The sequence below is a fragment of the Amblyraja radiata genome, chromosome 18, assembly GCF_010909765.2.
Source record: "Amblyraja radiata isolate CabotCenter1 chromosome 18, sAmbRad1.1.pri, whole genome shotgun sequence".
Classification (NCBI taxonomy): Eukaryota; Metazoa; Chordata; class Chondrichthyes; order Rajiformes; family Rajidae; genus Amblyraja; species Amblyraja radiata.
In genome coordinates, this window is record NC_045973.1 from 31,120,436 (window position 1) to 31,140,576 (window position 20,141).

The following is a 20,141-nucleotide window of genomic DNA, read 5'->3' on the forward strand; positions in this document are numbered from 1 at the left end:
AACACGCAGAGTAAACTGACGTGGTCACAGCGAGAACGTACAAACTCCGTAAAGACAGCACCCGTAGTCGGGATCAAACCTGGGTCTCTGGCGCTGTGAGGCTTGCTATACAGGACTTAGTTAGTTATACAGCACTTTGGGAAAGAATTTGCACAAACGTAGGTCTTTCCCCCGGTTCATTTGACTATTAATTCACCACTTGCAATTATAATTTCTTACTTCAGAGTTGCAGCGCGGAAACAGGATCTTTGGCCCACCAAGTCTGCACTGACCAGAGATCCCTGTACACTAGCACTACCCACCACATGAGGGACAATTCACAATTATTTTTATACCAAAGCCAAATTAGCCTACAAACCTGTACCCGCAGGGGTGTGGGAGGGAAAACAGCACGCGGGGAACAGCCACGCAGGTCACAGGGAGACTCATGTTATTATTATTCTATTCATAATCTTCCCAGGCTCTTCATATCAATCTCATAAATATCAGCTTTCATTTACAATATCTGTGCCACTTGATGAAATTAGTTTTGTTTGCCATTACTACAACGTTGTATTCATTGTGGGAAATTCATACCCGGTGCTTCTTGAAGCTGTAGTCAAGGAGTGGCATGCCTTGCTTCAGAAAAGATTCAATGAAAAGGCGTCCATGCTGCATCACAAAATATAAAAAATAGAAAACTGCATCAATTCCATCAAAGAAATTGATTCCATCAAAACTATACAGTTTATGCAGTCAAATAATTTATTTTTATTTTGTCTGAGGTACCCTGATTAAAGTGTATTTCAATATGATACGCTATAAATGTTGGTTTAAGTCTCTCTACAATGTCTGAGGCTTCATAAGGCATTGGTCAGACCGCATTTGGAGTATTGTGAGCAGTTTCGGGCCCCATATCTGAGGACGGGTGTGCTGACGTTGGATAAGGTCCAGAGGAAGTTCAGAAATAGGCTCTTTAGCTCACCACATCCATGCTGAATTTATTGCCCATCTGTGCTAATCCCATTTACCCACATTAGATGCATATCCTCTTTTATCTTGCCTATTAAAGTGCCTGTCTAGATGTCTTTAGTAGTAATTGTGTAGGATCTCACACCTTCATTAACAGCACATTCCAGATATCAACCATTCTCGGTGTGAAAATAAAATTTCCCCTATAATTCCTTTAAAACTGCTTCCCCTCACTTTAAACTTAAGCCCTCTTGTTTTGATATGACTGCCATGGAAACATGACTCTGACAATCTACCCTATGATTTAGATTGAGACTCCTGAACACTACAAAAGGTGCAAGGTCTAATTTAACGTGACTGAGCTTGATGGGTAAATTAAAGACTTTAGAATTGTTCTAGAAGGACAGGATTAGATTGGGGGGGGGGGGGGGGGGGGGGAGAGAAGAAGAAAGGGCTTTACGATGTAAGCCCAAGCTGAGATGCATCTTGCAAAGTAACTGTTGGTTGAAAATGGAAAAACTGCATCATTAAGGGAAGAAAAAAAAGGAAAAAAAAATCCAGATAGTATTGGCTAATCCTACTGCCTTCTATTAAGTAAAACAAAATTGCCAAGCTCTTTTCTCATACCAAATTCAAAAGCCTACCTGACATTACTGTAAAGTTCAGAAACAGGTTGTCTCAGAATTTTCAGCAGAACACTGTCAGTGGTCCATGGTGGTGATGGAGAGAGGGTGGAATTGATGGGAATGTTGGAAGAATAAAATGGAATTAGTGCTGGGTCATTGTATGAATTGGCCTTGATGGTGTCAATGGTTTCCATTCTGCAAGGACAACCCTAATCCTACCTCACCAAAAAAACACCAGAGATCACCTCATGCACTTCCATTGACTTTTTTCTTTCTAATTGGGTTTTGCAATAATGTTTTATTTATCTTTTCCTAACATGCATGTAACTTTTTGTGTTTATGTGTCTGATATTGCTGCAAGAGTTTCACTGTACCTCACTGTACTGTGCATATGACAATAAACTTGACTCGATTATATGACTCTTTGTCGATAGCTTGTGAAAAATAGTTTATGTTGTTTGCCCACTTCAAAAAATCACATGCAACAAAATAATGCACTACATGATGCATTTTGTGATATTTCAATGTTGCAATAAGACAAAAAGGTCCGGCTCTTCCTTCTCCCTCCTTCCCCTCCCTCTTTCCATTTCTCCCACAAGTCCTACTGTCTCTGCCTACTTCCTTTCGTTTTCCCGCCCCCGCCCCCCAACCCCCTCCGACATCAGTCTTAAGAAGGGTCTCGACCCGAACCGTAGCCAATTCCTTCTCTCCATAGATACTGCCTAACCCGCTGAGTTTCTCCAGCATTTTTTGTCTACCTTTGATTTTTCCAGTATCTGCAGTTCTTTCTGAAACAAAACTTAATGTTGATTACCTTAAGGCAAACACCCAGGACTGGCCTGCTGTCAAACACCTGTGAGATTAAAATTAATAAATGAATATACAAATAGATTTACTCAAAGCATGACCAATGCAGATACAAATGAGGGTTTACAGTAAGGAGCTACACGAACAATAACAGTTAAGCAAACCATTGAAGAATTAGCACATATTAAATGCTTACAGTGCTTGGAACAAGGACCCATCATTTATTTATTTGCCTCTGCACTTCACAATTTGAGATTTGTAATAGAAAAAAAATCACATGTGGTTAGAGTGCACATTGTCAGATTTTATTAAAGGCCATTTTTATACATTTTGGTTTCACCATGTAGAAATTGTAGCTGTGTTTATACATAGTCCCCCCATTTCAGGGCACCATAATATTTGGGACACATGGCTTCACAGGTGTTTGTAATTGCTCAGATGTGTTTAAATGCCTCCTTAATGCGGGTGTAAGAGCTCTCAGCACCTAGTCTTTCCTCCAGTCTTTCCATCACCTTTGGAAACTTTTATTGCTGTTTATCAACATGAGGACCAAAGTTGTGCCAATGAAAGTCAAAGAAACCATTATGAGACTGCGAAACAATAAAACTGTTAGAGACATCAGCCAAACCTGAGGCTTACCAAAATCAACTGTTTGGAACATCATCAAGAGGAAAGAGAGCACTGGTGAGCTTACTAATCGCAATGGGACTGGCAGGGCAAGGAAGACCTCCACAGCAGATGACAAAAGAATTATCTCTGTAATAAAGCGAAATCCCCAAACACCTGTCCGACAGATCAGAAACACTCTTCAGGAGTGGATTTGACAATAGCCACTGTCTGCAGAAGACTTCATGAACAGAAATACAGAAGCTACACTGCAAGATACAAACCACTGGTTAGCTGCAAAAATAGGATGGCCAGGTTACAGTTTGCCAAGAGGTACTTAAAAGAGCAACCACAGTTCTGGAAAAAGGTCTTGTGGACAAATGAGATGAAGATTAACTTATATCAGAGTGATGGCAAGAGCAAAGTATGGAGGAGAGAAGGAACTGCCCAAGATCCAAAGCATACCACCTCATCTGTGAAACACAGTGGTGGGGGTGTTATGGCCTGGGCATGTATGGCTGCTGAAGGTATTGGCTCACTTATCTTCTTTGATGATACAACTGCTGATGGTAGTAGCATAATGGATTCTGAAATGTATAGACACATCCTATCTGCTCAAGTTCAAACAAATGCCTCAAAACTCATTGGCCGGCTGTTCATTCTACAACAAGATAATGATCCCAAACATATTGCTAAAGCAACAAATGAGTTTTTCAAAGCTAAAAAATTGTAAATTCTTGAGTGGCCGTCAATCACCTGATCTGAACCCAATTGAGCATGACTTTTATATGCTGAATAGGAAACTGAAGGGGACTAGCCCCCAAAACAAGCACAAGCTAAAGTTGGCTGCAATACAGGCCTGGCAGAGCATCACCAGAGAAGACACCCAGCAACTGGTGATGTCCATGAATCGCAGACTTCAAGCAGTCGATGCATGCAAAGGATATGCAACAAAATACTAAACATGACTACTTTCATTTACATGAAATTGCTGTGTACAAACATTATGGTGCCCTGAAATAGGGAGGCTATGTATAAACACTGCTGTAATTTCTACATGGAGAAACCAAAATGTATAAAAATGGCCTTTATTAAAATCTGATAATGTGCACTTTAACCACATGTGATTTTTTATATTACAAATCTCAAATTGGGGAGTACAGAGGCAAATAAATAAGTGATGGGTCTTTGCCCCAAATATTATGGAGGGCACTGTAATTCTCCACTCCCTAAGGATCTTTGCTTCACTTGGTAACACGGGAAACTGAGTGCACGGGAAACCAGGAGGAAAAATATATCCCAAGTCTCGCTTGCATTTGAGTTTGCAACCACATCACAGTCATACCTGAATGGACTCCGGAGGATCACAACTACCCGCTGTCCCAGCCAGATAATTTGTGACGTTAACACCGCACCCAAATGCAACAGGTCATAAAGATACAGAAATCTTGTCTACAAGCAGCAAAAGTCAAGTGGAGTCACAAGTGGCCATGGATGTTGGAATCTTGAGCAAAAAAACAACCTGCTGGATGATCTCAGTGGGTCAGATAGTATTTATGGAGGAAAAAGCACAACCAATGATTTGGTTTGAGACCCTTCCTTTGGCCCAAAATGTTCATGTCAACCACTTATTTTTAATCTGATATTGATAGGATTTTGTTAACCGCAGTGGATCATTTCCCCAGCTGCTGGTGGTGTTAGAATTCATCTTACAGGCTCGTGAACGAGACACCAGAATCAGACACGCAGAGGCCTGGAGTAATGATCCAGTAAAGTAAATTCAAACACTACCAACAGCTGGAAAAATGATCAAATTAACCAAATGTTGTCAATTAAATAATTCTGGAATAAAAAACAATCTGTAAAAATCTGAATGAAGCAATTGTCATAAAAATAATTTAGTTTACTATTGTCCATGAGGGAAGGAAGCCTTGTTTGGCTTATAAATATGACTTTTGATTAATAACTGCCCTCTGAAATAGCAAGCTACTCAGCTCTAATGGGATTCTGGGAAGTGTGACCGTACCAGTGATCCTCATATCTTATTAATGAATAAAAACAAAAATTAAGGGAGAGGGAAGAATGCTCATGTTGAATGGTAGAACTAGCTTAGGGAACAACTTTTCCTGTCATTAGAACAGAAATAAAAATTACATAGCATTGCGAGGAAAGAAATCTATTTACCTTTACAAGATTTACCAGGATATGAAAATCTCGCACCGCTAGATTCCAACGTAGCAGCTTCTCTATCTGCACCTGAGACCAAAACAGAGTCAGTTAAAGTAGAAAGGGTTTACCAAGGCATAAATTGAAACAGTCACATTTGCTATTATTTTTATGCTTCACAACAGATTCACAAAGCAAATGGTTTGATAATGCCTCAAAGGTCAATGTCTAATTGGTGTTGAGCGATTCAATTCAATTTTAGAGATACAGCTTGGATACAGTCCCTTCTGCCCACCGAGTCATCGCCAACCATCGATCTTCCATACACTGGTTCTATCTACACACTAGAGACAATTTACAGTGGCCAATTAACCTACAAACCTGCACATCTTTAGATTATGGGAGGAAGCCAGAGCACCAGGAGAAAACCCATGTGGTCAATGGGAGAATGTGCAAACTCAGTAAAGACAGCACCCGTAGTCAGGATCGAACCCGGATCTCGCAGTAAGGCAGCAGCTTAACCGCTGTACCGTGCCGCCCGATGACAACAGACAAAATGGTACTAACATGCTTCTCACCCTGAGTATCAATCAAAAGCGTGGTTAGCATTAAGTGTCACACACCATTTCTCAACTGACTGAGAATGCCCAGTCAACCTTAAACATATTATGTTTCCATTCTTCATTCAAGGGGTTGGGCTTTGCAGGCTGAGACTGCATTTAATTGCTCAGTGATGGTGAAGAAGCAGTAATACATTTCCAAGTCAGCATGGTGTGAGGTTCGGAGGGCAACTTCTTCATGGCGGTGTTCCCACATTTCTGCTGCCTTTGTCCTTCTAGCTGGTAGAGCTGTTGTCCATAGAGTCTTTATGAGTTGCTGCACTGCATCCTGAAGATGGTACACACTGCTGTTGCCGTGCATCGGTGGTGGTGTGAGTGAATGATTGTGGATGAGTTGCCCATCAAGTGGGCTCCTTCTTCTTCTTCTTGCGTATGGCGTGCACAGCCTAAAGTTGTAGGACAACTTGTTCCATTTGATCTTATTTGGTTGTGCACGTCAGTTTGATTGCATTGGTCGAAACAGGGCGGACCACGTGAAAGTTGCAATCTCCCACCCCAACAAGTGGGCTGATACAACCTTTATGGTGTTGAGTTTCTTGAGTGTTGTTGAAGCCACACTCAGCCAGGCAAGTGAAAAATAGTCAATAACACTCCTGACTTGAGCATTGCAGGTGGTGGACAGGCATTGGGAAGAGAATTAGTCAGTGAAAGAATCCTAGCCTCTGACCTGGTCTGGTATCCACATTATTGTGTGGATGTTCCAGTTCAGTTTCTTTAAAAGACACTGCAATTGCATAGGAAAGAACTGCAGATGCTGGCTTAAATCAAAGGTAGACACAAAATTCTGGAGTAACTTAGCAGGACAGGCAACATCTCTGGAGCGAAGGAATGGGTGACGTTTTGGGTTGAGACCCTTCTTCAGATTCAAACTGCAACTGGATGCTATTTTGTTTGAACTTAATTATTTTGCTTCCAGCGTGTGTTTTCATGAAGTGCTGCAACGGCTAAATTTAAAAAGAAAATGGCAATAATGAAAGATCTACATTACCTCAGCTGAATCGGACTGTGTACCAGACGGAATTTCCTTTACTGATGAATCCAATACCCTCATCATCACCCGATAGAAGACCAGAAAAGTTTGCCTGCACAAAATTCAAGCAATTTACCTCACTGTTTATTTTCATCTAATCTGCGTGCATTTTCTTTCACATGAATAACTAAAATGGGTGAAAAATGAACAGAATGCCACAGTATCCTCTTCATGACATGCAAAAATACTACTAATGGAATGATGACACAAGGAACTTCATGTGCTGGTTAACAGAAAAAAACCACAAAGTACTGGTATAGGCAATGGGTTAGGCAATATCTCTGGAGACCATGGATAGGTTGGGACGCTTCTTCAGACTGATTGTGGTTGGTGGTGGTGTGGAGGGAGGGGAAGCTGGAAGAGAGGCTGAGGCAGGACAAAGCCTGATAGATAGAATCAGGGGGGTGGGGGGCTGCTTTGAAAGGCAGATGGTTGGAGAAAGGTCAGGGATGAAAGGACAAAAGGTGTCACATAAGGATAGAAGAGATGTGAACTGTGAAGGAATACAGGTGGAAGGGAATAGGAGGCGGCGATTCGGGAATCTCGACAAATAGGTGAGAATCCAGGTGGGGCCCAGGGAAGAGAGGGGAAAAAAGGGAAAGAGGGGTTGATATGTATGCTAGTTACCTGAAATTGGAGAATTCAATGTTCATAAAGTTACGCTGTAACCTAGCCAAATTGAATATGAGGTGCTGTTCCTCTGGTTTGCACGTGTCCTCACTCTGGTGATGGAGGAGGCCCAGGACAGGAAGGTCAATATGTGAATGGGTATAGGAGTTAAAATGGTTAGCAAGCAGGAGATCTAGCAGGCCTTGGCGGACTGAGCACTTGCTCGTTAAAATGGTCGCCAGATCTACACTTGCCTTACCAACGCAAAGGAGGCCACATGGGGAAGATGCAATAGAAGAGGTTAGAGGAGGTACATGAGGACCTTTGTCATGCCCGGAAGGACTGCTGGGACAGCTTTGGGAAGATGTTGTTTTCAAAAGTTGTCACTGGACCATGAATGGAAGCAAATATACTTTTTACCCTTTAACATACTTAAAAGCTTGGATTGAGTAGTCCATCATACCTTCCAGCTGAGATCAGGCAAGTCAGCGCAGGCTGGGAGGTGAGGTGCAATTACAATGATAACAACAGCAAGGTGTTGAATTCTGTAATTCTAACTACAAGAAAACATCATTCTGTTCAAACCTGGTTAGTGTTGGAAAGGTCCGCGAATTGCCCTCTTTGGTTGAGTTCATTAGTTCAGGAACGCCCACACCAGCAATTTCCTCCACAGATTTCAACACGTCGTCTGTATGTTTCAAATAAATACTGCCAACACGGAAAATAAAACAAAAGTTGGCAATTTCCATTCAGTGTTCTTCTGCTTTGCTGGTTTACTGAGCATAACAACATTACTGGAGATACAGCATGGAAACAGGTCTTTCGGCCCACCGAGTCCATGCTGACCACTGATCATCCGTTCACACTAGTTCTATTGATCCCACTTTCTAACCCACTCCCGACACATTTAAGTTCTCACAAGCAGCAAAGTGGCGCAGTGGTAGAGTTGCTGTCTTACAACGCCAGACACACGGGTTCGATCGTGACTACGGGTGCTGTCTGTATGGAATTTGCACGTTCTCCCCGTGACTGCGTGACTTTTCTCTGAGATCTTCGGTTTCCTCCCACACTCCAAAGATATACTGGTTCGTAGGTTAATTGGCTTGGTATAAATGTAAATTGTCCCTGGTGTGTGTAGAATAGTGTTAGTGTGTGGAGATCACAGGTCGGTGCTTGGTGGGCCGAAGGGCCTGTTTCCGTGCTGTATCTCTAAACTAAACTAAGCTGCGGTTTCTTCCAACATTCCAAAGACCTACAGGCTTGTAGGTTAATTGGCTTCGGTAAGAATTGTAAATTGTCCCTAGTGTGTAGGATAGTGCCAATGTACAGGGATAGTTATGCAGTGCGGATTCGGTGGGCCATAGGGTCTGTTTCCGCGCTGTATCTCTAAACTAAACTAGGGTAAATTTTAGAGGCCAAATAACCTAATTGAGTCTGAAGAAGGGTTTCGGCCCGAAACGTCGCCAGTCTGAAGAAGGGTTTCGGCCCGAAACGTCGCCTATTTCCTTCGCTCCATAGATGCTGCTGCACCCGCTGAGTTCCTCCAGCAATTTTGTGTACCAACCTACAACCAACGTGTCTTTAGAATATGGGAGAAAACCGGAGCATCCGGAGGAAACCCACACGGTGACAGGGAGAACGTGCAAACTCCACAGAAAACACCCGAGGTCAGGATCGAACCCGGGTCTCTGTGAATCAGCTCTACCAGGTGCACCACTTTAAAAAAAAATATTTTCTATATTTATTGCCAAGGTGTCACAAAGCCAATTAACTTACACACTGAGGATAATTGAACAGAAGTCAATTAACCTACAAATATGCATGTCTTTGGAATGTGAGAGGAAACCAGATTTCCTGGGAAAAATCCACGCAGTCACATGGAGAACGTACAAACGTCCTACAGACTGCACCTGTAGTCAGGTTTGAACCCGTGTCTCCGGCGCTGCAATGTAGCAACTCCACCGTTGTGCCACTGTGCTGATTTCAGAAAGCATCTGATTAACAAATGTGGGTTTTTTTTTTGAGAAACAAGTCTGCTAATCTTACCTGGTCTGACCTTTACGTGACTCCTGTCCCGTTTCAATGTGGTAAATTCTCAAGTGCTCTATTGATGAGCCTAGCAAGTTGCTTACTTGAGGGGCAAATTAAGAATGGATGAAAAATGGTCTTGTCAGTAATGCTCATCTATATCAAGGGGAATGGGAAAAAAACTGTGCCACAAACTTTAACAGTTTCAATGGGGTCCCAGAAGGCTTTACATAGCTCAGATCCTGGTGTACACTAGAGGCTAATTTTCTGATGTAAAATAAGAATTCTGCAGCAGGACCAATCTGATTCTCGATAAATGCAGGAGTGGAGTGAACAATATTATGTTGGAAGCTGGTATAGACTGCATTTCATCACATTTAAACCACATTGATATAGATAGCAAACACAGACTGAGGGTCATTCTTATCCCAGCCGATTAATCGGATTACTATTTGCACTTACCATAGGAGTGTGTCCAGAGCTTCGTTATACTTATTGCCCTTCTCTTTTTCTCCAGTTGGCAAAATCCATGACTGGCACAAGAAGCCCCGTGCTATCGTTGCTGCGTGAAGAACATTGAGAATAATCAGCTGCCATTAAAATTCTAATAAAATCTTTGCTATATATATTTTGTATAAATTTCAACCACATAAAATATCTCATCTGTTGTAAATGATCAACATATTTCCATGTCTTTCCCAATATGTTTAATATATAAGGTTATATAGAAAAAAATTGAGTGTATATTTTGTTGTTGTGTTGTTGTGATTAATGTGCCTGTAAAGCTGCAGCAAGCAAGAATTTCATTGTAGGCACACACAAATGCTGGAGAAACTCAGCGGGTGCAGCAGCATCTATGGAGCGAAGGAAATTGGCAACGTTTCGGCCAAAACCCTTCTTCAGACTTCAGTGTTCCTGTCCCATATGATAATTAAATAATCTTGACCGGCAATGGATCTTTACCTCTGTCTTTCTCCACAGATGTTGCAGGGTCTGCTGTATAGTTTAAGCATCTTCTTGTATTTATTTATAGTAAACTGCCCTTCTGGCATGCTGCCAAAAAAATGGCCCCCATGAAGGGAATTAACTGTGCAAAAGGCACTATTATAGATGCAGACCACTTACATTGCAAAGACCACACAAACTTCACCTCATGCTGAATGAGCAAGTCAACAGAAACAGCTGTGAAGAAAATTCTCCCTTACTATAAAAAAAGTAACTTCCTTATCCGTATGGACAAACAAATTCAAAGCATGTTGGCAACAGATCAAAGAATACTCACGATTGGTGCATGTTCCTCCTTTATTAGCCTTCAACAATTTTGCCCCATCCCAGCCCCCAACACAAACTGTAAACTTCTCAGCAAAGATACGAGTGTCAAGACCAACCTATTTTCTCCTTGCACTGGCTGTCTGAAGATCGAGATGATATGACAATGAGCAGCTGGGTAAGAGTTACTGCAGAGGCACAGCGGGGAATAGTGTTCTGGAAATTCTGCAGATAGCGGAAAGTCTGCCTGTAGGGATGAAGATAATATTTTATAAGCCAGACAGGACTCGTTTTCACAAGCAAACTAATGAAAGTCAAATTTACTTGATTTGTCTCCTCAAAAAAACTTGAAATATTGAAACTTTATTTCCCGTTAGAGAACTGCTCTGGTGGCATTAAATAGAAGGGAAGAGAAATTCGGTGTTCTCAAACACACATCCTTACAGCTGATGGCCAAAGTACGAGAAGAGAATATCAGAGAACTTGCTGGCCAACTTGATAAACAAATGCCAATTAACAGTATTAGGACGAGAATTAATTTCCTTTTCGAAAATAAATTAACCATCAGAGTTTAAATTGTGCTCAATCAATGACACTTCCACTGATACTAGCTTTTCATTTTCACACTTTTTTGCTTTCAGGAAATTAACCCACACTCTCATATTGTCCATGTGAATTAAATGGGTTCTATACATCATCATTTAACGTGAGTATCTTAATAAAATAAAGTTGTGGAATAAATAAACTTAATGGGCAATGAAGAGGAACTAGTCAACAATAAGATGAAGAATTATTTGAAATGCAGCAATGGAATCGTGTAGATTAGTTAATTAGATAGACGGAAGGTCCACTTGTAGAACAGAGAACAGGTTGGCACAGAAACAGGCCGTTTAGTTGCACCAATCACAATACCAATCTAACTAATTTCATCCACCTCCACATGGTCTATCTCTGTCTTGCCCCACCTATTCATGTGTCTGTCAAGATGCCTTTCAAACACAACTATTGTATCTAATTTCACCACCTCTCTTGGCAGCACATTCCAAGAACTGACCATTCTGTGTAAAACACTTGCCACACCCATCTCCTTTAATCTTCCCCCTCGGATTTTAAAGCTATGACGTGCAGGAAGAAACGGCAGATGCTGGTTTACACCGAGGATGGACACAAAACGCTGGAGTAACTCAGCGGGACAGACAGCATCTCTGGATGGAAGGAAGGCTGACTTTTCAGGTCAAGACCCTTCTTCAGACTGTCAGGGAACATGGAGACGCAGCTGAATGGCCTAATCCTGGTCCTAGAATTTATGAATTATGACCAGGTGTCTTGGAGAATGTTGCTCCTCCTCATTTATCTCCACTATTGACGGCTATTGAGGGAGTGCAACGCAGGTTCACGAGGTTAATTCCCGGGATGGCGGGACTGTTATTTTTTGATAGAATGGAGCAGCTGGGCTTGTGTACTCTGGAATTTAGAAGGATGAGAGGAGTACTTATTGAAACATATAAGATTATTAAGGGTTTGGACACACTAGAGGCAGGAAACATGTTCCTGATGTTGGGGGAGTCCAGAACCAGGGACCACAGTTTAAGAATAAGGGGTAAGCCATTTAAAACGGAGATAAGGAAAAACTTGTTCACACAGAGAGTTGTGAATCTATGGAATTCTCTGCCTCTAGTGTGAAGGCAGTGGAGGCCAATTCTCTGGATGCTTTCAAGAGAGAGTTAGATAGAGCTCTTAAAGATAGCGGAGATTGGGGATATGGGGAGAAGGCAAGAACGGGATACAGATTGGGGATGATCAGCCATGATCACAGTGAATGGTGGTGCTGGCTCGAAGGGCCAAATAGCCTACTCCTGCACCTATCGTCTATTGGCTCCTTCAAATACCCTTTTAATAACAACTCTCCTCCCAAGTCTGTAATCCATTTCACAGATAGGCCTCTAAGAAGTACCTTAAAACATGGTTTCTGTGATTTCAATTGCATATAGAGTCATAGAATGATACCGTGTGGAAACAGCCCCTTCGGCAAAACTTACCCACACCAGCCAACATGTCCCAGCTACACTAGTCTCTCCTCCCTCCATATCCCTCCAAACTTGTCTTATCCATGTACTTGTCTAACTGTTTCTTAAATGTTGGAATAATCCCAGCCTCAACTACCTCCTCTGACAGCTTGTTCCATACACGCACCACCCTTTGTGTGAAAAAGTTACCCCTCAGATTCCTATTGAATCTTTTCCCCTTCACCTTGAACTTATGTCCTCGATTCCCCTACACCTCAATAAGATCACCCTTCTTCCTCCTGCGCTCTAAGGAATAGAGACCCAGCCTACTCAACCACTCCCTACAGTTCAGACCCTCTAGTCCTGGCAACATACTCATAATTCTTCTCTGAACCCTTTCAAGCTTGGCAATATTTTTCTGATATCATGGTGCCCAGAACTGAACACAATCACATGTTGCTGTTATTTTATATATAAAATGATGAACAAGAAGAAGAAGAAGAATAAGTAGAAGAGTCTAGGACCAGAGGGTATAGCCTCAGAATAAAAGGACATACCTTTAGAAAGGAGATGAGGATTACTTTATTTAGTCAGAGGGTGTGAATCTGTGAAATTCATTGCCACAGAGAGCTGTGGAGGCCTAGCCAACGGATATTTCTACGGTCGAGATTGATTAGCATGCGTGTCAGGAATTATGGGGAGAAGGCAGGAAAATTAGGTTGAGAGAGATAGATAGATAAGCCATGATCGAATGGTAGAGTAGACGGTGAGCTGAATGGTCTATTTCTAGTCCTGGAACTTATGAATTATGACCGGGTGTCATGGAGAATGGAGACACTATTCCCTTTTCAAACAGTTGTCTGACTTGCTTTCATTGGAGTTCTGAAAGTAAGAAATGCTTCCTATTACCTGAAGAGCTCTTCCATTCCCAATTCACCATCTCCTGCTTTGAGTCTGTTTGCCAGAACACCGAGAGCCGATTTTAGTAGTTTACGATTTTCATTCTGGGCAAATCCACACCTGGATGTTTAAAACAAAAGCACCAACTGTTAAAGTACCGCTCAATTTTACTCCAAACTCCAATCCAGTGTGAAATCAATTATCTTATCATCAGCTAATTTTGATGACCTAATTAGGGCAGCATAGCGGCACAGTTTATAGTGGTGTTGCCTCCCAGCGCCAGAGAGCCGGGTTTGATACTGACCTCAGACGCTGTCTGTGTGGAGATTGTACGTTCTCCCTGTAAACCACCTACAGTTTCCTCCCACATTCCAAAGATGTGCAGGTTTGTAGATTAATTGACTTCGGTAAGAATTGTAAATTGTCCCTAGTGCATAGGATAGTGCTAACGTACGGGGTGATCGCTGGTAGGCACGTAATTGGTGGGCCGATGGGCCTGTTCCCACGCTGTATCTCTAAACTAATTTAAAACTGATTTAACAGACAACTGCTATTGTTAGCTTGAATTTTATTAATACTTTTGAAAAAGTCATTTATTTCACTCTCAAAGTGCGACAAGAATTCCTTTCAATTTTCTTTAAACAACCTTGAACTGTAGCAGACTTTGTACCCACCAAGCAAAGAGAGTGTTCAAGATCTGAAGTAGTAGGTGATAGCAAGCAGCCATCCGCTGAGACTCTTTTACATCTGATCCCAGTACGTCCACCACACCATTGTTCCCAGCCATCAACGCCTGCACATCAAATTATAATGAAAAAAGGTTGACCTTTACAAACAGGCACCTCAAAGTAAAATAAAATCAACTTTTAAAATCAGTTAATATGTTCACTAAAGCTTCAGTAAGATTAATTCAACTTCAGGTAGCATATACTAGTTCACATGGGGGAGGAGTCACAAGGAACTGCAGATGCTGGATTCACGAGTAAAACACAAAGTGCTGGAGTGACTCAATGGGTCAGACAGCATCTGTGGAGGGAATGGATAGGGGACATTTCAGGTCGGGACCCTTCTTCAGACTGATTCAATCTGAAGAAGAGTTCCGACCTGGAACATCGCCTATCCATTCCCTCCACAGATGCTGACCGACCCGCTGGGTTCCTCCAGCTGTTTGTCGTTTCATCCTATGGGGAAGGACATGATTTTGTGATCCGTAACCAAGTAAGTTTCTAATTTTAGTTTTAACTTCAATTGGTTCTTCCTGCAGCACGTACATATTTTCTCATCCATCATTAAAGGCAAGGAGAGAGCAAATATACAGCTTAAGAGACATTCTTTAAATACCCACACCACTCATCATTCATTTCTTGATGACAATAATTCATGCTAGGATTGAGCTGTGTAGTGTATATGATGGTAACTGTTGCTTTAAGTACCGAGTACTAAAATGGTATGATTTGTATCATGTGATATATTCTACATCTTATCAGTCTCGTGAATATGTGTGAGTATGCGCAGTGTACTTTAGACCCACACTGGCAACAGCTTGTACTGGAAGCCTGTGCTCGTTTCTATCTATATGCTGAAGCTGTAATATCTTACACGGTCAGACAATGTTTGTCAGATATTTGACCACAAGAAACTCATATGAAGCCGCATCTTGTCTCATTGTAAAATTCAGGTATATTTACTAGAACACAATGAAGATGACAACCTGTCTGATCTTGCCCTGCTTGCAGACATAGAGCTTAATTGCAATGCTGGTGCAGTCATCAAGCCAAGACCAGGTCATTCAACATGGAGCAAAACACAAAAGAAAGTGATGGAGTAACTTTGTGTAACAAAGTGGGCAGTCAGGCAGCATCAGCGGAAGAAATGGATAGGCAATGTTTTAGGGCAGGAGGACCCTTCTTCAGATATCCTGAAACGCCACCTGTCCATTACCCCCACAGATGCTGCTTGAACTGCTGAGTTACTCCATCATGTTGTTTCTCGCTCAAGATTCTAGCATCTACAGTTCCCAGTGTCTCTAACTCAGAGTGAAAGTTATTAACTTGCACATTTAAAGTACCACACCGCCAGGAGTAAATACCCAAATATCTTTCAATGGAATTTGCCTCAGTTCCGGTTTAACATTTTTTCTACCACTGTATTCTTCCTTGAAGTCTCTCACACAGATCTACAGTCACAAGAATATGCTGCAGTTCTGACCAGAGATTTCCCTAAATAGCTACTGTAATCTACACAAGACCAATATATAACAACCAACTGTTCAATATTCTATCCTTTCCTTTGAGGATACCTCCACTCAGTCCTTAACCACAACTCTCAATTCCCTCCCTCCACCTCCCATCGACACACATCCACCCCACTCTTCTTATCCTTCTCTCCACACACCTACTCACTCCAACTTTAAAAAAAGGGCAGCCCAGTGGTGCAGCTGATAAAGCTGCTGTCTCACAGGGCCAGGGACCGGATTAGATCCTGGGGTGGTGTGGAGTTTGCACGTTCGCCCTGTGACTGCGTGGGTTTTCTCCGGTTTCCTTCCCCATCCCAAAGACATTCAGGTTTGCTGTAAATTGCTTCCAGTGTGTAGGGAGTGGATATGAAAGTTGAATAACATAGAACTATAGTAAATGGATGATCGATGGTCTGGTGGGCCAGAGGGCTTATTTCCATGATGGAATTTCCATTCCATCATTGTTTTAATCAATTAGACTCAGCTGGGGCTCAAAAACATTCACGTGATATAATCACTGCAATATACCAAAATCATGTCCTTTCATATTAAACCTTTGGTTTTTGGTTGAAGAGAAATATTTTTTCTAATCATGGATAAACAACATATGACCTAGAAAGAATCGTAACTCGTCGCCCTTCAGTTAACAGGCTGAATTTTAACCTCATTGCACAACCTCGGGTAATCATTCATCGCCACAGATGCCAGACTTTACCTGAAAGAAATTGTGAGCATTTTCCAGATGGTTACACAGGGGATTGAGCAATTTTAGAGTAAACTGAGCAAGTTGCTGGGGAGTCATTTGGCGCAAATGCGAAAATCCAACATCTCGATCTCCCTTAACCTGCGTGAAGAGCAGAAAATAAACAAGTAATTTTGATATCAGAGGATCATGAAGTGTTGGTAAAGCACAGGATATTCAGCCCATTATATCTGGACCGTATATCCAACAAACAATGCTCTAGTACCACCCAATCTGTGGCCTTGCAGACTTCTATCACATACAATTATCCCCTCTCTTGAAGGCAACAGTGGAAATTACCCTCGCCACATCTGTAGGCAGTACAGTACAGATGTTGACCCTACTGTGTAATTATTCCCTTTATCTTGTACTCATGACGTTTAATCCTCAACCATTCTACCAAAGAGTACAAGCTTCCACTGAGGTTTAGACCTCAACATTTTATATACTTCTATCAAGCCCATAGCAAACCGTTCTAGTTGCTCTGGTGTTTTCTTGCAATTGTCGTCCCTTATTCTGTGACCACTCCTTCACATCTTTATCTATTTATTTGTTTATTTATTTATTATATTTTATTTAATTCTTTATTTCGAACAGAATAAAAGAATAAAAAGCAAGTGTGAAACAGCATACAAAAAACAAAACAAGAATATTTATAAAGTGTCATAAACAATATCTATATTCTCTAATACTTTGTAACAACATGAAGCTTTTTTATACCAATGATAGATACAAGGTGCTGGAATAACTCAAAAGAGTGTTTTATTGTCATATGGCCCGGATAGAACGGTGAAATTCTTATTTGCAGCAGCACAACAGAATATGTAAACATAGTACTCTGTAAATAATATAATAACAAGAGAGAACACAAGAAGTTCAGTGTGTGTATATATACACAAATACACATAAATATATATAGATCATATATACACAACGCACACATAAAAACTCAACGGGTCAGGCAGCAACTCTGGAGAAAATGGATGGGTGACATTTCGGGTCGGGACCCTACTTCACTCTAAAGAAGGGTCCCGACCAGAAACGTTACCCATCCTTTTTCTCCAGAGATGCTGTCTGACCGGCTGAATTACTCTGGCTCCTTGTATCTATTTTTCTCTAACACCTTTACGTCTTTACTATAATGTGGCGACCAGAACTGAACACAATTCTACCAGTGGGGTTGAGCCAACGTCATTGTTGTCGTGATATAAGAAGCACGATGACCAATTTGTTGTCAGCAACGTCAAGAAAACACCGAGATAATAATCGGATGCTGCCGGTTTGAGGAAGAAGCATCAATAAGACCAAGACCGCGTGCTCTTCTTCGATATGGCCCTGTACAGTTCATCCAAATAACCTCTTGATTTAACAAGCTGAAAGTTGGCACATCTGGCATAGAAGAAATCCCTCACAACTGCTCAATAACACCAGATAAGATTTTTGTGCTCAGGCCTCTAGATTTCCAAGTGTGGCATACAACTCTGCAGCTTCCATTTTTATAAACAAGCTTTCACATACAGAAATAGATCAGAGAAACAATGGCCTGCAAATGCCGATTAATACATAAAAGGACACAAAGGCTTAGTTTAATTTAGAGATACAGCATGGAAACAGGCCCTTCGGCCCACCGAGTCGACACCGGCCAGCGATCACCACATACTAGCAATATCCTACACACAATTTACACATCCAGGCACAATTTACAATTTTACCAAACTAATTAGAAACTAACTTAGAAACCTGTACGTCCTTGGAGTGTGGGAGGGAACCAGAGCACCTGGAGAAAATCCACGCAGGTCACGGGGAGAATGTACAAACTCCTTATAGACAGCACCTGTAGTCAGGATTGAACCAGAGTCTCTGACGTTGTAAGACAGCAACTCTACCCGTGCCACCGTGCCGCTTTTCATACCTCTAGTTTCCCTCTCCCTTGACTCTCTGAAGAAGGGTCTCGACCCGAAAAGTCACCTATTGGATGGGTGACATTTCAGGTTGAGACCCTTCTTTAAATGAAAAATTGGACTGAAATATTTGAATAGATTGGAGTTATTTTTGTTCAAGAGATTTTTTTTTTCAAGTTCAAAGAAGAGAAAAAGCATAAATAAAAATTAATTCATGTCCATATTTAAGGATTATGTGAACATGCTCACAATATTCACATACGTGGTAATATTCAGAATATTGCTGGTGCCATGACACTACACAGCTTTGCTTTTTCCATATATGTCCCAATCTCAATAGCACTTCTGATTATATCTAGTTCTTTCTTGGTATATTAACAGAGAATTGCTGAGAACTTGTGACCAGACTACTGCGTCATTAGAATTGGCTGCCTTCTGCTTTTGGCCTGCCTAAATAAGCAACTTCCCTTCCTCAGCAGCAGCCAGAGTAAAATGAGGAACACATCACATGGGAAATATTAAGGGAGGAATTCATGTTCTCTCACAGTCATATGACATGAAGCACAGCTAACTCCTGTGGCACTGAGCCATCTCTGATTGTTTTGTTTTCAAGAGAGAGTTAGATTTAGCTCTTAGGGCTAAAGGAATCAAGGGATATGGGGGGAAAAAGCAGGAACGGGGTACTGATTTTAGATGATCAGCCATGATCATTTGAATGGCGGTGCTGGCTCGAAGGACAAAATGGCCTACTCCTGCACCTATTTTTCTATGTTTCTATGTTTCAAACAGAGATTCTGATGAAATCTGAACACTAGTTCTGATGAAACAACAAACAAGCCACCAGAGCATTACAGTCTTTCCCATGTATTAAATAAAAATAGAACTAGATACATTCGGAAAAGATTGAGTAGCTTGTCACCAAGGGTACAGACCACTGATCTTATAGAGGAGTACAATATCATAAGAGGAATAAATCTGGTAAACAGAGTCTTTAGCCCAGAATAGGGGAAGCAAGAAACAAAGGACATAGGTTTAAGGTGAGAGGGGAAAGATTTAACAGGAACCAGAGGGGTAACTTTTTTTTTTACACAAAGGGTGGTGGGTGTATGGAACGATCTGTCTGAAGAGGTAGCTGAGGCAGGTAATATCACAATGTTTAAGAAACAATTAGACAGGTACATAGATAGGATAGGCTTAGAAGAATATGGGCCACAGGCAGGTTGGATTAGTGTCGATGGGGCATGTTGGTCGGTATAGGCAAGGTGGGCCGCAGGGCCTGCATCCACCCTGAATCACTCTATGACACTGCTCACGTACTACAAAATACTTTAAATTTTATCCTCTCTTAAAGTTTACAACATCACGTTTCATTTTATGTCTCCACAATCAAATTGCTGAACATTTCCTAATAAAAACACCCCGAGATTTTGTTTCAGTTTCAATATTAATAACACATTTATTTAGTTTCATTTAAAGTGCCAAAGCAATACAATAATACACCAGAGAAGGACAGTGGCCGCAGCAGTGGAGTTGTTGTCTTAGAGCGCCCGAGACCCGGAACGGATCCTGACTACGAGTGCTGTCTATGTGGTGTTTGTACATTCTGGCTGTGACCCCATGGGTTTCCTCCCACATTCCAAAGAC

General features: G+C 41.5%; 1 protein-coding gene across 3 annotated transcripts in view; it reads right to left on the bottom strand.

Annotated features, from left to right (window-relative positions):
• Nucleotides 1–20,141, bottom strand: part of fancd2 (FA complementation group D2) — a 93,130-nt gene that overhangs the window by 13,359 nt on the left and 59,630 nt on the right. For all 3 annotated transcript variants that reach the window (XR_004414673.1, XM_033037042.1, XM_033037041.1), the window contains exons 30-39: nucleotides 16,570–16,698; nucleotides 14,293–14,411; nucleotides 13,628–13,738; nucleotides 10,832–10,959; nucleotides 9,906–10,005; nucleotides 8,001–8,123; nucleotides 6,765–6,858; nucleotides 5,175–5,246; nucleotides 2,392–2,430; nucleotides 577–651 (exon numbers count right to left, since the gene is read on the bottom strand). Coding sequence is in view for 2 of the 3 variants with exons in the window: in XM_033037042.1 (XP_032892933.1) it covers nucleotides 577–651; nucleotides 2,392–2,430; nucleotides 5,175–5,246; nucleotides 6,765–6,858; nucleotides 8,001–8,123; nucleotides 9,906–10,005; nucleotides 10,832–10,959; nucleotides 13,628–13,738; nucleotides 14,293–14,411; nucleotides 16,570–16,698 (990 nt within the window). In the remaining variant the exon portion in view is untranslated. The remainder of the gene's footprint in view (nucleotides 1–576; nucleotides 652–2,391; nucleotides 2,431–5,174; nucleotides 5,247–6,764; nucleotides 6,859–8,000; nucleotides 8,124–9,905; nucleotides 10,006–10,831; nucleotides 10,960–13,627; nucleotides 13,739–14,292; nucleotides 14,412–16,569; nucleotides 16,699–20,141) is intronic.